Genomic DNA, 14,043 nt, shown 5'->3' with positions numbered 1-14,043 from the left:
GTTGAGATATCTTGCTCTGATGCAATGTTTCGGTCAGATTGACAGACACTGGGATCCTTAGGAGCACAAAGCTGAAGTGTACCACGCTCTACAAAATAGTCTACAGGCTACACCTACACTACTACGTTTTGGTTTAAAACTAATGATGGCATGATCTAGAAAAGGCGATCCATGCTTTTATTAGTTCAAGGTTGGATTACTGTAATGCTCTTTATGTTGGTCTGAATCAAACCTCCATCTCACAACTTCAACTTGTGCAAAATGTTACCGCTCGCTTTTAACAAATACATCTAGACGTGCACACATCACTCCCGTTCTCTGCACTCTACATTGGCTCCCTGTGCGTTTTAGAATCGATTTTCAGATTTTATTGTTTGTTTTCAAGGCCTTAAATGGCCTGGCCCCGGAGTATTTGTCCAAGATTTTAACGCTGCCTGAGGACAACTGGTCATTGCAGTCATTGCAAGTCCCATGGTCAAGGTATAAACGGTGAGGTGATCAGGCTTTTGTAGTTGCTGCCCCGAGACTCGGGAAGAAGTTACCCCGATATTCGAACTATTACAGATGTAGCTCTTTTTAGGTCCAAACTCAAAACCTATTTGTTTAGAATGACTTTTAATACGTATATAATACGTCAATAACTGTATAGCAAAATTTTTAATTGTTACAGCTCTAATGCCAGCGTTTGCCTCCTGATGGGATCTTATCAGTCATGACGTGCCCTTCCCTGATTCGTCACGCCCCTATCACATGACCATTTCTCGAAAAAAACAAACAAACAAACAAGCAAGCTACAACAACCTGGACTGACTATTGGTGATTATTTCAACATGGACAACGAATTACAGCCATTTCTGACTTTGTAGTCATGTGCTACTTTCAGTAACAGTTCCACCTTGATGGCAATCAAAACTAAGAAATCTCTCGTCCTATTTTTTGCCATTGCTGCTCTTCCTCCGTTGTCTTTTCTGCAACTAAGCAACTACCACCAACCGTGTATACATGCCGGTTCCTGTTTACACCGGCACGGGCATGCCCAGTATACGTGTATGGTCATGTGATATGCGTTTTAGGCGTGTTAGTAAGGACGAAGATTAGTTCTGCTACTGGAGCTAGGTGCAGCCTAAGACAGTATTCCTCAAAGAGTGGTCCGTGGACCACTGGTGGTCCACAAGCGACTCCTGGTGGTCCGAGAGTAGATTTGGTAAAATATCATGTTTTTAATTTTAAATTAAAAAATATCTCAAAATGTCTGCCAGCAACTCCAAAGCCAAATAGTGAGGAGCATAGATGTGTTGTTTTCTAAATTAAATAAATTCATTTGTAAATTCAAACATTATTATTGGAATTGGCTTTTTCTGTGTTGTCGGACCTCAGCATTGAAGCCGACTGTTTTGCGATAATGCCTCCAATTTACGTCACAAATGATCAGTGTGATATTGGAAGGAAATACGGAGGAATAAAGTTTGCGATTACTGTCCCCTGACAAGATGGATCAATGGCTTTTTGGGGATATTTTTGGCAATACGGTGGTACTTGAGCTTTTTTTAATTAGGTAAGTGGTCCTTGGTCGGAAAAAAGTTTGAGAAACACTGGCCTAAGAGACCATCTTACACAGCAAGAAGACCACTAAAACTCTCCACTGAAAACCAGGATAATAAAACTATGAACTTTACGTGTCATGTTCCACAGAGGACCGGACGCCAACAGGAATGCTGTATGAAGTGGTGGACTTCCCCTGTGTTGTTTGCATGGTTGGTGTGAAAAGCTCTTGGCAGGTACACCATATGGCTACTAAAATCATGGCTGCATCACTCTGTATTAAGAGGAACTGACAGAACTGGGCTGTCGGTGGCGGAGAGACAGGGATTTTTGTTTGGCAAAATTTCTACGACGGGCTCAGTAAACCAATATTCTCTTCTCGTCACTTTCTCTGAAAACCAATTATTTCATATTATTCCTCCAATTATACGCCCTTCACTGTCTCAGACGGCCTCCTTTCATCCATCTTCCTTGCTTTCTTTCTTCCCCTCTGTTGGTTCCCGTCTCCCCAGAGAACTGGGTACCATTAGTTCTTTCTGAATGGGCTATCCTCTCTAAGCTCATCTCCAAGGAATCTTCACTTTGCTACCAGTGTGTTGTGGAAAAGAGAGGGGAGCTTGATTTCACTCATCTGTTTAATTAATCCAGTTAAATCTTCTCTGTTGACAGCAGCTAGTCATGTCAATATTCTTTTCGTATTCCACATCTAACTCAAACACACAAAGAGGCAGGCACATAGCCATCAGATTTTTTGTTTCCTAAATAACCTGAAAAACATTATTTGCACATCAGGTACAGAAGGCCTTAATGTAGAGATGTTTTCCTCCAGCAGCCATACCTCCCACTCATACAGGCAATCACACCTTTGTGCAAAGCTACTATATACTGCCTGAACAGAATGTAGAGGACATTAATCAAATGCTCAGGGGTGTTCCTAAACTGTTCTGCCTCCAATACAAAAGAAATGGAAAGATAATGAGACAAGAAGAAAAAATGTGGAAAGAGACAAGGGAATGGGAGGGGAGCGGGAGAGAGAGGAGGAAAGAAAGAGCTCTTCCCACTACCGGTAATTAATCAGTACAGTAGCCGTATGCTGCCAGCCTGTGCAATCATAATTAATTACACACAAGAGCGCTCTTGGAACAGGAAGAGGACAGCGCAGAGAGGAGAGGAGGAATAAAGAGATTCTGTTCACACCGGAAGATTAGAATGTAGAGGGCAGGGAGAGAGAAATACTGAATCTCCAGACTTTATACTTTCAACATTCTAACAGTTTTGACATCATCAGGGTTAGTTTTATTATTGTAGGACCAGATCCTCCAGAGCCACAGAAGACATATTTTCACAGGCTGAGAAGTATCAACCATGAATGAGTAAGCGTTTTCATGAACAATAACTTCATAAATCATAATTGATGCTTCTTGATGATCTTTTGGGACATTCATACCAACTGACAATTCTCATAAAAAGGGTTCATCAATCTTCTAAACATACCAGGGTGGATTTATTATCAATTACAGCTGACAATAAAACTCTGTGTCACAACTAAAGCTCATTGTTTTCTAAAAACTGCTTCTTTTAAGGAGCATGAGGGCTGAAATAGATTTTGAATTGGATTTATGTCCCCATAAATTGTTAGTTTTTTCTGTGACAAGATACTATAAACCACTGTTCATAAGAACAAGGTCTTCCTGTGATTAACACTAGGGCTGAATGATTAATCACCAAGGGCGCTGGGTAATGTAGGCTTGAGCCTACCCAAACATATCTTCCTAAATGATATGTGGACAGACTGATGTCCTTGGTATTGTATTGTGCACACAACCAGGCTTAAATGAAAGAATACAAATGCCTGTGTCTTCCGTGTTTTGCCTGCATTAGCCTACCGTTTGCGTCACTATGACCACCTTCACCGTTCATTTACGTTTTGTGAATGTGCCTCTAGCTGTGACGGATAATTTCAGCCGAATAACGCATGTCCCTTAACTCTCGGGAAACAAGGAAATGCTACTACTACGGAGTCGAAATAAAACATTTATTACTCTAAACTTTCTAAAAATAAAAGACTTGAGATGATTTATCATCATTGATGAACATGACAAAGATGGTTATATAGTTTTTAAATCCCCAACTCCCATCTCTTCAGAGCAGGAGGGAGCAAGCAGCGGCAGTACGGCCTGGTTAAAGGCATGACTTCTGAACACCATCCTCTTCATGACCTGCTTCCACTGATTAGAGCCATAAATACTAACAGGCTTCTGTGAAACAGAGACCATCTTACAGACATTCAGTGCAGAACCAACCGACTGAAGACAGCAACGCTGGCCACGGCAGTGAGATTGTACAACTCAGCACTAAATGCAGTGTGATCATAAATATACATGTGCATATATGTTATTTATTTACAAACTTATATTTAGTATGTTTATCTTTTATTTTTTATCTATATGGGGCCAGACTTCCTATGTTTTAAACCAATGTAAATTCTGCTTTTTTTCAGTTGTTTGACTGTGAGGATGACTTTCAATAAACTAAACTAAACTAAATAGAATACTTTGCCTTAAAAATCGTCACATTCCCTTGAGGATGGAGAACTCAGCACAACACCTGCACGTTTTGGGATTTGGAATTATTTGATCTCTAGCAAGCCAGTCAGTCAATTCAGCTCATGTTCACAAAAAGGATATTTGGACATTATTCAAAGGAAAAGAGAAAGTCAGAAACCCAGATACAGCCAGCAGCGCCAGCAACACTGGAGCAGTGTTAGGATAGTGGATGTCAACCTTTAGGCTACAATAAGGAGAGATAAGGGAGCGGAGGGAAGTGTTGACGTCAACTTCAGTACCCGGCTAACTATGACAGCTATATTGGAACTCACACAATGGATGTGTGACCGCGCATCAGTCCATTTATTTAATTTTCATATTTTAAGCGCAATCCTGGCAAAAGAAAAGGTGGGTCTGCGTACATTTCCAACCACTGCTGCATTAAATTAATTAAGATCGCTATTATAATCCAGCTATCTCTAAACAGCTGTGGGATCAAAACATAGGGTCGTCAGGGCAACGTTACGGAAACATATCCTAGTTAAAAATGTGAAAAATATGTGAACAGACAATTTATTTTATCTACCTTAATAGGCCATAGGATACCAGAATCCACTTACTTCCTATATTAGCCTTGCTCAAGGGCAGATGATGTAATGCTTGTGTATTGTGAATAATACAGAAGGAACTTTGAAGAAAAAAAATCACATACTGAATCGCAATCACAATAATGGTCAAAGAATTAGGGCTGTCAGCATTAACGCGTTAATCGCGATGCGATTAAGGGCCGAGCATAACGCGTTCATTTTTTTAAATCACATGCCGGCATTTATTCATTTATTTTACACTTCACTGGGCTTTGCGTCGTGCATAACAGGCTACTATTTGACCCTTTGCAGCACCGTTACTTATCATCAAGCTGCCACTTTCTCGTAACACATCCTGCTGCTGCAGGCTGCAGGCACGATGGAGAAAGACAACAGCATTAACTCTGAATGGAGCTTTTTATTTTCCAAAACCCCCGGACGGCTCGTAGACAAGTTGAAAGCCATATGCACATTGTATAAAGCCAAATTAAAATATCACCGAGGCACGTCAAGCTTGAGCTACCACCTACGGAGCTAAGCATAGTAGTACAGTTAACGAACAAATCCCAAAAAATTACTACAGCTCTAGCGAAACGGGTGACAACTAACTGCAGACCTGTCAGCATCGTAGAAGACTCGGGTCTTAAAGACGTACTACAGTTGGCGTGTTCTGACCTGTCTCATTGCCGTCGAGGGGGACAGTAGCCCCACACACAGCCTGTATGACACGGAGAAAGCAGCCACAGTGGAACTGCTGCAAACGCTGTCTCATTAACCGGTGATCACTGGACGTCAGTGAGTAATCAACATTATTTAGGAGTTACTAAACACTATATTGACTCTAGTAAGGATAGGGATTTTTAATTTTTTAGTTAGGTACTTGGAGGAACTGTGCAATAATGACAGACTCGCACATTTTTCTTTTGTTTGCACAGTAAATAAATAATTACAAATCTTAAAATCAAGTTCATAAAGTAACTTTCTTTGCATTCATTTGATTCCCAATCAAGATACACTGGTAAGAATTGCTTTCGATTGTTAATATGTACTTAAAAACTGTTCTGAAATGCAAAATAATAGAATTTTAATCATGTGATAAAATATGCGATTAATCACGATTAACTATAGAAATTAAGCGATTAATCGCGATTAAAAAAAATTAATCGTTTGACAGCCTTACTAGAATATTTTCTCAAATCATTCAGCCCTAATTAACACAGTTTAGAATACTGTATCTTTCTTCAATCAGTCACTTGTTACATTGATTTTATCTTTTGAATTTTTATTGGAATTTTATCAGAATAGTATGTCTGTGTCTGATGCTGTAAATGCATACAGAATGAACACAATGGGTTAAAAGAAACTGGAACTGGGATATTAGTCCAATAGATTATGAGTCGGTAGAGTAACAATGTATCAATCATTTTTTTTTTTTTAAACAGCTGAACATTCATTTGTCTGTTGCTAAAGATGACATGGTATGTTACATGGCAGGTTTTTTGGCTGAGGGACAGACTAGCACTTTGTTGGTTTTAGTCTTTTCATTAGATTTGTTGACACTAAGAAAAATATGAAATAAAAGCCTTATCCTTTCACATCCATGACATCAAAGATAACAAAAATCATACCTGTGTGTATTTTAACCTCTTTGTTTCCATCATATCAACAGTCACTATCCAGCCACACACAACAGCACTTCAAAGCATCAGGCTAACCCGGCCAAACACTCACCCTCTTCTCATCTGTGACAATGTAGTGGCGGCCATGCTTCTTGGTCAGATGTGGTGCCAGGACATCAAAGCGCCTGCGAAACTCAGAAAACACCATGTGGTCTGGGTATCCTGGAGCCAGGGAGGGAGCAGAACAGAGAGGAGAGCACAAAAACACCCAACACCAAGGTTAGAGGAGCGTCAGCAGCAAGTGGAGAGCCAACAACGTGTCAACGGTCAACTTTTATTTTCAGGAGAAATACAGCCAAAAAAACACTTTAAGAGCATTAAAAAGTGGTAAAGGTTTGAAAGGTGGAAATGTTAGGGGTCTCAAGCTTTTAGAGAGGCACGAACAGTAATAATGCCTATGGGAAGAGAGGTTCACATTGTGAAAAAAACATACACTTTTGAATGAAGACATAGAGTGACCGCAATGGGTCAGGTTATCGGAACCTTTTCAGATACTCTATCTCTGGAAGTTTAATTCATCACTGGATTCAAATGATTTGGGCAAGAAAAGAGAGGAAGTATACAGTTCATATTTTATTGACATCATCAGAAAGACAGATGAGTCATGGAAGAGCATGAGAGCAGGTTAAGCCTGAAGAACTTTGGACCATTCTAAACTATAACTTCTGTATCAGACAGTATAGCTCAGATTACATTTTAATGATCTCCATGAGAATATACCAATGTTTTATGGACAACTTTTCCCTAACCCCTATTAATTTAGGCCACTTACTTTTACATCACATCACTAACATAGAGGGGTACTCCAGTGGAGGGTTAGGATTGTACTTCCATTAAGTTTCGAGACTCATAAGAGAAAATGGTGAAAATCAAAGCAGTAGAGGTACAAATATCCTGACTTTTAGTACCAAGTAAGCGGGTAAATGTCTATAGCACCTTTCATAACCATAACAACATGATTCACATGTGTACACACAATACACTACCTCGAAATATACAACAAGAATTTCATATGGAATGGTCAAACATAAAATAATTTCACTAAATAAATAAGAACATAAGAAAAACATACATTTGAGTCATAGGTGGAACTTGTGGGATCTTAATGCAGGATAAGGAGTTAAAAGATCAGAAATACAAGACAATGTTATCTGGTCAGGACTGGGGAGATATGTTCTCAGTGTTTAGTGTTCATCAGAAGCCTTGCTCCTGCATTCTGCACCAACTGTAGATGGGCAACTGCAGCATCATTCAGGCAAGCAAATGATTTGCAAAAGTCAAGGTGATAGCAACTATGTTTTTGGGGAGCATTGGTTTGACTTCTGATTTGTAAATAGCATGACTGAACAAGACTCATAATCTGCTGACTGTAGCTAGGGGTAAGCAAAAAAAGTTTGAGGGTGCATGTTTTAGCTGGCATTGGTCCAAGATGGGGAGTAATACTTCAGCTTTATCATAATTAAATTGTAGGAAGACAAAGTGCATCCAGTTTTTGATGGCAGAGGTTTAGGGTGTAACAATGGTTCACCACAGTGTGAAATTACCTATAATATGGTCAAGGGGTAGTGGATTCTAACGGAATAAAATCGGGCCAAGTAAAGAGCCTTGTGGGACCCCACTTGTCGTAAGAGTCACAGAATAAATGAAGTTACCAACAGCTACTGTGAACACTCAATCAATTCAAAGCAGTTCCATTTCGGCCCACCCAAACCCCTAGTATTGCTCAAGCTAGATTGACCAGATCAAACATTTCCCATCACTCAACCAATAACATCTTTTCATAAGACCTTACTGCCTGCAAAGGTTCACATCTTTCAAATTGTATGCCATAAGTTTGTACCCTTGGACCCATTTTAGATAACCCTGATGGCATCAATATCGAATCATTACTTTCTTCTATTATTTAGAGAAAGAGAAAATAAATGCCAAGGCTTCCAGTACTTTATTACCTTGCCTGTAGATGCGCAGTGCATCCAGCAGCTTGGATCCTCGGAGCTGAGCTCTCAGGAGGCCCACGTCCAAAGTCATAAGGCCCGAGTCGGGGCTCTCTCCATGCGTCACACGGGGCTCACCTCCACCACTCACTGCCTCTGCTTTGGGCAGCAGGCAGTGAACGAAGTGAACCCTGGAACGACGCACCATGTCAATCAGAGCGTCCTAAAAACAGAAATTAGATATGAGTAGTTTAATCTAACATTGTGGCAGTCTGTGCAAGCCATCTACATGCAATCTACAGCAGCTGAATAATACACACACACACACACACACACACACACGTCAATTACTCTGGCTGATTAGACATCTTGTCAGGTTTAAGTTGGGAATTAGACTAAGCTGATACGGAAGGTGTATGGAAAAGTCAATAAATGCAGTTTGTACACACCCACACTGTTGTGAGAGGGGATGTATTTGCTTTAGTCAACATAAATGAAAACACCAGTGTGAGTGGACTATGGGTGTCCAGGGGGCTAAAAATGCAATTAAAAGGTCCTTAGTAGAATACAAAACCTCTTGAAATGCTTATACTCAATTTAGAAACGTACATTTATTTTATAGTTACAGTACTGTATAGTCTTGCTTTTATGAAACAATGACATGAACATTTACAGTACTGTACTTGTTGTTTTCTGTAGACTGTTTTCTATAAAAGGAATGCACCAGTTCAAGTGAATAGGACTCAGTATCCAACCAGTATCTGCACTGATACCCCAAACTAAAATCCTTAAACCTCCTCCCAGATGAATGTTGAGGTATTAAAACCCAATTGTGAACAGGGTTGAGTTTTAACATTAACAGTGATGAGGTAAGCAACCTGGGGATTGGTGGATTTATTGGACGATGTACCACAACCAGGGACTCTACATTTATTGTATGAATAGATGAATATAAGAATCCAGGTAATTTTAGGTGCACAGTACATTACTTCAGCAATGACAGAAGCCCAGTTTGCAATTGCTGTTCACCGATACCCAAAAAGCAGACTTTATTAGGAATGAAGTACAAGTTTTAATGAGTGTCTCCTCCACTTACCACTTGGAGTTTGACCTGGATACACAGGCTCTTCTTCTTGACAGCAGCCACGCCTGTGGTGAAGGTTTTCCTCATGCTGGTGGCTCGTCGCAGGGCAAGCTGGGAGCTGCCCTCCAGACCAGCGATGGAGCCCGACAACACTGTGGCCCCGCTGGCCCGGCCCATAAACAGCCCACTGATGTTCTTCCTGTTGTGGCAGAAGGATGAATTGCATTTCTATGCATGCCCATTACTTACAGGACGTGTTTCTTTCTCACCGCAGTTATTAATACTACAATATACGGGGAACTAATCAGACTGCTTTAGTGGCATATTCTGCTGTTGGTGGGATGCCCCCTGCATCATTTGGCTCACATTGTAGCCTGCTGCTCTCAAACCTGTCATTCATTATGGATACTGGAGGTCTGAATTTGATTAGAATTAGTTGCTAATACAGTTTCATTAGTTGCTTTTTAATATTTGCTATATTAACATTTTTAAGTAATAATCTATGTAATACACACGTTGCATTCAGCGTTGGCACAGCACAGTGACTGGCACCACGGTCACTTAGGAAACCTTTGGTTATACTGTAAGTAATAGCTGTAACCATTTCTTTTTTCGTATAATATACAAAAAAAGGAAGAAATAATCTTTCATATAGTGTCATACAGAAGCCATAAAATTCCCATCAGAAAAAATTATGAAAATGCTTGTGAATTAAAAAAGAGAATATAAAGGGTAAAGTAAAGGTATTTTGGGTTTCTACTAGAACATGTGTACATGCTTTAATGTCTGAATATACCTGTGGCTATGTCCCAATTCAGGGGCTGCAGCCTTCGGAGGCTGCATTCGTAGACCGATTGCGTCACACCGGCGTGACAAAGGCTGTCCCATTTAATTTAATTTCGAAGGCTCCTTCAAATGCGGTCCACAAATTTGGCCTCCTTTTACAGAATTCGGAGGACCCAACTGTTGTATCCTCCGCAGCCCCAGGATTCCCAGCATTCATTTCGGCATTCAATCAGAAGCACAGGCAACGCTAACAACCAATATTTCTTTTTCTTTTCTTTTTTTTACAATTTTCATCTGCTATTTCATTATTAAATTCACTTCTGAGAATGTTTTAGGCGCGAAATTAACTACGTAGATGTCAAATATAGGCAGTGTTATAAAAATGTATGGCAAATTAAAAATGTTCCTCTAAATTTGCTTCGGATTGTAGAAGCTCCATAAACTGCCTGATGCCAGCTAGCTCTGCAGGAATAGCTAGATATCTGGCCGTGGTCATGCTCAAAGACCCTGCTGTGAGATGACAGGAGCTCTGGGTCTCAGAGACAAGAGATGTTCACATGTAGGCTACATGAGGGTTTATTATTTTTTCTCTCTCTCTCTCTGAGACACTTGACCAAATGGTAAAATACAAAGAACAACTTCTGGCTTTATTTCGGTGCTATAGTTAACGTTTTGATCACTTATCAGCTACAGATGTCAAGGTTGCTAGGAGACAGGAGCGGCGCTTCGAGACAAACAGTAAATGCTCTGCGGACCAGACCGTCTCATTTCAGAGACCGCTCGGTTCAGCCTTCGTGGCCTCCAAAGGCTCCAGTCCCTGAATTGGGACATAGCGCCTATTCACCCTCTGTGTGAAACGCTCCGTTTTAGCGCCTGTCTCTTAAGCCCCGCTCCTGAAAAGCCTAGTCTGCTCCGATTGGCTCGTGAGAAAAATATGGCGCACTATTGCAAAGGCCGTGGCTGGAGATACTCAGATGGGGGAGGTATATAAATGGAATATATATATATATGTGTATATGTATATGTGTGTGTGTATATATATAGATCCGATCACGTGCTCGGAAATCGAGGAAATTTTGCAGCTCATATATATATATATATATATATGCAATAACCTGCAGATTCTAATGAAATTGAAGAGCCTGATTCCATTTAATCACTTTAAATGTCTTCTTTATGAGTGTTGAGTTGTTTATCACTCTGTAACTGTTTTATGGGTGTTCTGGGTACTGCAAATGTATATTATATATTAATTACTATGTTCAGTAATTGTTATATGTATTGTAATTTTGAATTGCATGTAATCAGGGTGTCAAGTTAAGTTAAGAAAAAGTACCTTTTTTTTTTTTTTTTACAAGTTCACATACTATGATGATCTTGCATTTGTTATTTAAACAAAGAAATGGCATTTTGTGGTTTGAATGATGAATACTGAATTATAGTATAGTAATAATTCCATTCACCGTCATTGTATTAAGGTGGAAGCAGAAATCTCAGAGACAGATATCTCAAAACCTGTAAAAGTAAAACCAAAACTATCTGCATGTATAGATACCACTAGAGGTAAGTGAAAGATGTTTTTATTGCAATGTGGGTGAACTGCTCCTTTAATGATTTAGTGCTATAGCCTTTTAAATTCTACAAGGAATTGTATTACTTCAGCTGGTCAGTTTGTGTATCTGCCACTCCTTATATTTTGCTATTCTCTAATAAAGATTGATATTACAGGGCTTCAATGTCTGTAAGGTTTTTCCCAGGAAAGTCACCTGGTGCACAGAAAGACTTTTGTGTTATCCTTTCAGTTAAGGTTAATTTAACAGCAGCACAGTTTTGGGGGCACTTTTTGACACATGCATGTGCAGCATATAAACAGCCCAGCGCTGATTACTTATCGCCACAATCTCTAATAACTGGATGTTGCGTGTGTGATCGTACTTCTGGGAGTCCTGCAGCAGTGTGGCAGCATTCTGGGCAGCAGGGTTGTGCTTGGCATGGCTCAGCCAGCCCTGAGCGTTGTACTCCACCCAGTCCGTCCCGTGGCTGTGACCCAACAGGAAGAGGTGGGGCTTCTCTCCTCGCAGCAGCAGACTGGCTCCTGCAACACATGGCAAACATTTCCATTGGTCTCCGTGATGTCACGAGGATGAGCAGTGCGGTCTGCTGTTCCTGCAGCTTCCAGGAAACCTTCTGTGGATTGCTTTAGCCGGCAGTGACAGGTTGAGTGCTCACCTTTGTTTTCTCCCTGTACAGAGCCGTAGTAGCTGAAGAGTCTCTCCAGCATGGTTTCCTCTGAACCTCCAGGCTGAACGGCCTCCTCCTCCATCAGCCACAGAAGGCCTCGAGCCTCATTCGTCCTGGCCAGAGTGCGCACCTGTGATGGGTACCAACACTCAGAAATGTCCTCTACTTTGTCTTTCACAATCACTTCTCTTTGACCGCGATGGAAACAATCAAGGCAAGATGTGTATAGAAATCATTATTCATCACCTAAGATAACGCAATAATGATCAGGTAAACAGTAAATGTAACATCGTATTATACATTTTAAAAGAAACTGTTTTATTAAAAAAGCAAGAACAAAGCTAAAAACAAACACTATGAGTCAACATCATATTTAATTCTATTTCCACCTTTCATTATGGTCACATTAGACTCTGACCAATCATAGCTTGACATCTTTCTTGTGTACAGAGATGAGGTGTAAGGTGGCAGAGACTGACAGCACCAACAACATCTGAATAAACCAGGAGAGTTCTAATGTCCACCTAAAGCCTTGACAGTGCGTCACCTGTCAGTCACTTAATAAATACTTTACTTCCAGAACCCTGGATGTGTGAAATAACTCCTCCCTCTTTACTAGGGTTAGCCCTAACCCTAACCCATCTACAGCCTCTTTACTAGGGTTAGCCCTAACCCTAACCCTAACCCATCTACAGCATCCCATTGCCCTGAACATTGCCCAAGATACTTTCTAAACATACACACACTTTAGAAGTTCTTGCTTTTGCCAAGTTCATTCTGATGCCCTGATGCCAAAGGATGAAAATATGCCATGTTAATATTCTTTCCAATTACTTTCTATTTTTTGGATATCTTTGCCCTTTCCTTTCTTGAGTCAAAGATCACTCGCTATTCTGTTTGCCATCTAAAAGCATGTAAACAAGTTACCTCATTTCATTTGATTCAATGTCGGCAAATATAGCCAACTGTAGCCAGGGATTCTAACTGCCTCGCTCTAATAACTTCTAACATTGTGAGACACACAAGTCACCAAATCAGAGCTGAGTGAGCTGGCAAACTGTGTGGACAGCTGACACACTCAAACAGGCTCGCAGTAATTGGCTACAGCTGGAATCTCTGCAGCTTGCAGCCATCAACAGTGACTGCGACGAGATTTCAACAATTTTTTCTTTACAGACTGATGTCATCGTATTTCACAAGCAGCTATTTTACTAGAACGAAATTAAGATTCTGAAATAACACCCTCTTATAAACCATGCTGCAGTTTTTCCTAATCTTTTTTCAATTAATCCTTCCAAATTAGCTCCTGCTTTCTACGGTAGCAGTGTTAATAAAGCAAAGGGTGCCACATTTCCCCCATTTTATTTCTGTTTGATGCTGAATTACTCAACCTGTATATTCAACACTGTACAAAGATTAAAAGGTATCATTATATTCAGTCTGGTTCTTTACTTGGGTCTGTTTGGGTGGACCACATTCTGGAGCAGGTCTAATTATCTTCAGGTAGATTTCAGACCGGGTCTGTTTTTTTTAACCATGTAGACAAGTAATGAGTCAATTGTCAGCCAACGCATTTGTTCTTCAAAGGCTATAATCAGGACTGTGATTATTTTGCAGCTTTAAAATGTCCTTTAACAAATGTGT

The 14,043-nt window shown here is 40.3% G+C and overlaps 1 protein-coding gene across 18 annotated transcripts in view; it reads right to left on the bottom strand.

Annotated features, from left to right (window-relative positions):
* Positions 1-14,043, bottom strand: part of LOC116041151 (unconventional myosin-XVIIIa-like) — a 175,157-nt gene that overhangs the window by 76,304 nt on the left and 84,810 nt on the right. For all 18 annotated transcript variants that reach the window (XM_031287023.2, XM_031287024.2, XM_031287029.2 and 15 more), the window contains 5 exons: positions 12,388-12,529; positions 12,094-12,253; positions 9,385-9,571; positions 8,304-8,511; positions 6,407-6,516 (listed from right to left, as the gene is read on the bottom strand). In XM_031287023.2, the coding sequence (XP_031142883.1) occupies positions 6,407-6,516; positions 8,304-8,511; positions 9,385-9,571; positions 12,094-12,253; positions 12,388-12,529 (807 nt within the window). The remainder of the gene's footprint in view (positions 1-6,406; positions 6,517-8,303; positions 8,512-9,384; positions 9,572-12,093; positions 12,254-12,387; positions 12,530-14,043) is intronic.

The sequence above is a fragment of the Sander lucioperca genome, chromosome 5, assembly GCF_008315115.2.
Source record: "Sander lucioperca isolate FBNREF2018 chromosome 5, SLUC_FBN_1.2, whole genome shotgun sequence".
Lineage (NCBI taxonomy): Eukaryota > Metazoa > Chordata > Actinopteri > Perciformes > Percidae > Sander > Sander lucioperca.
Note: the sequence above shows the minus strand (reverse complement) of the source record. Positions and strands in the feature narration are given on the sequence as shown.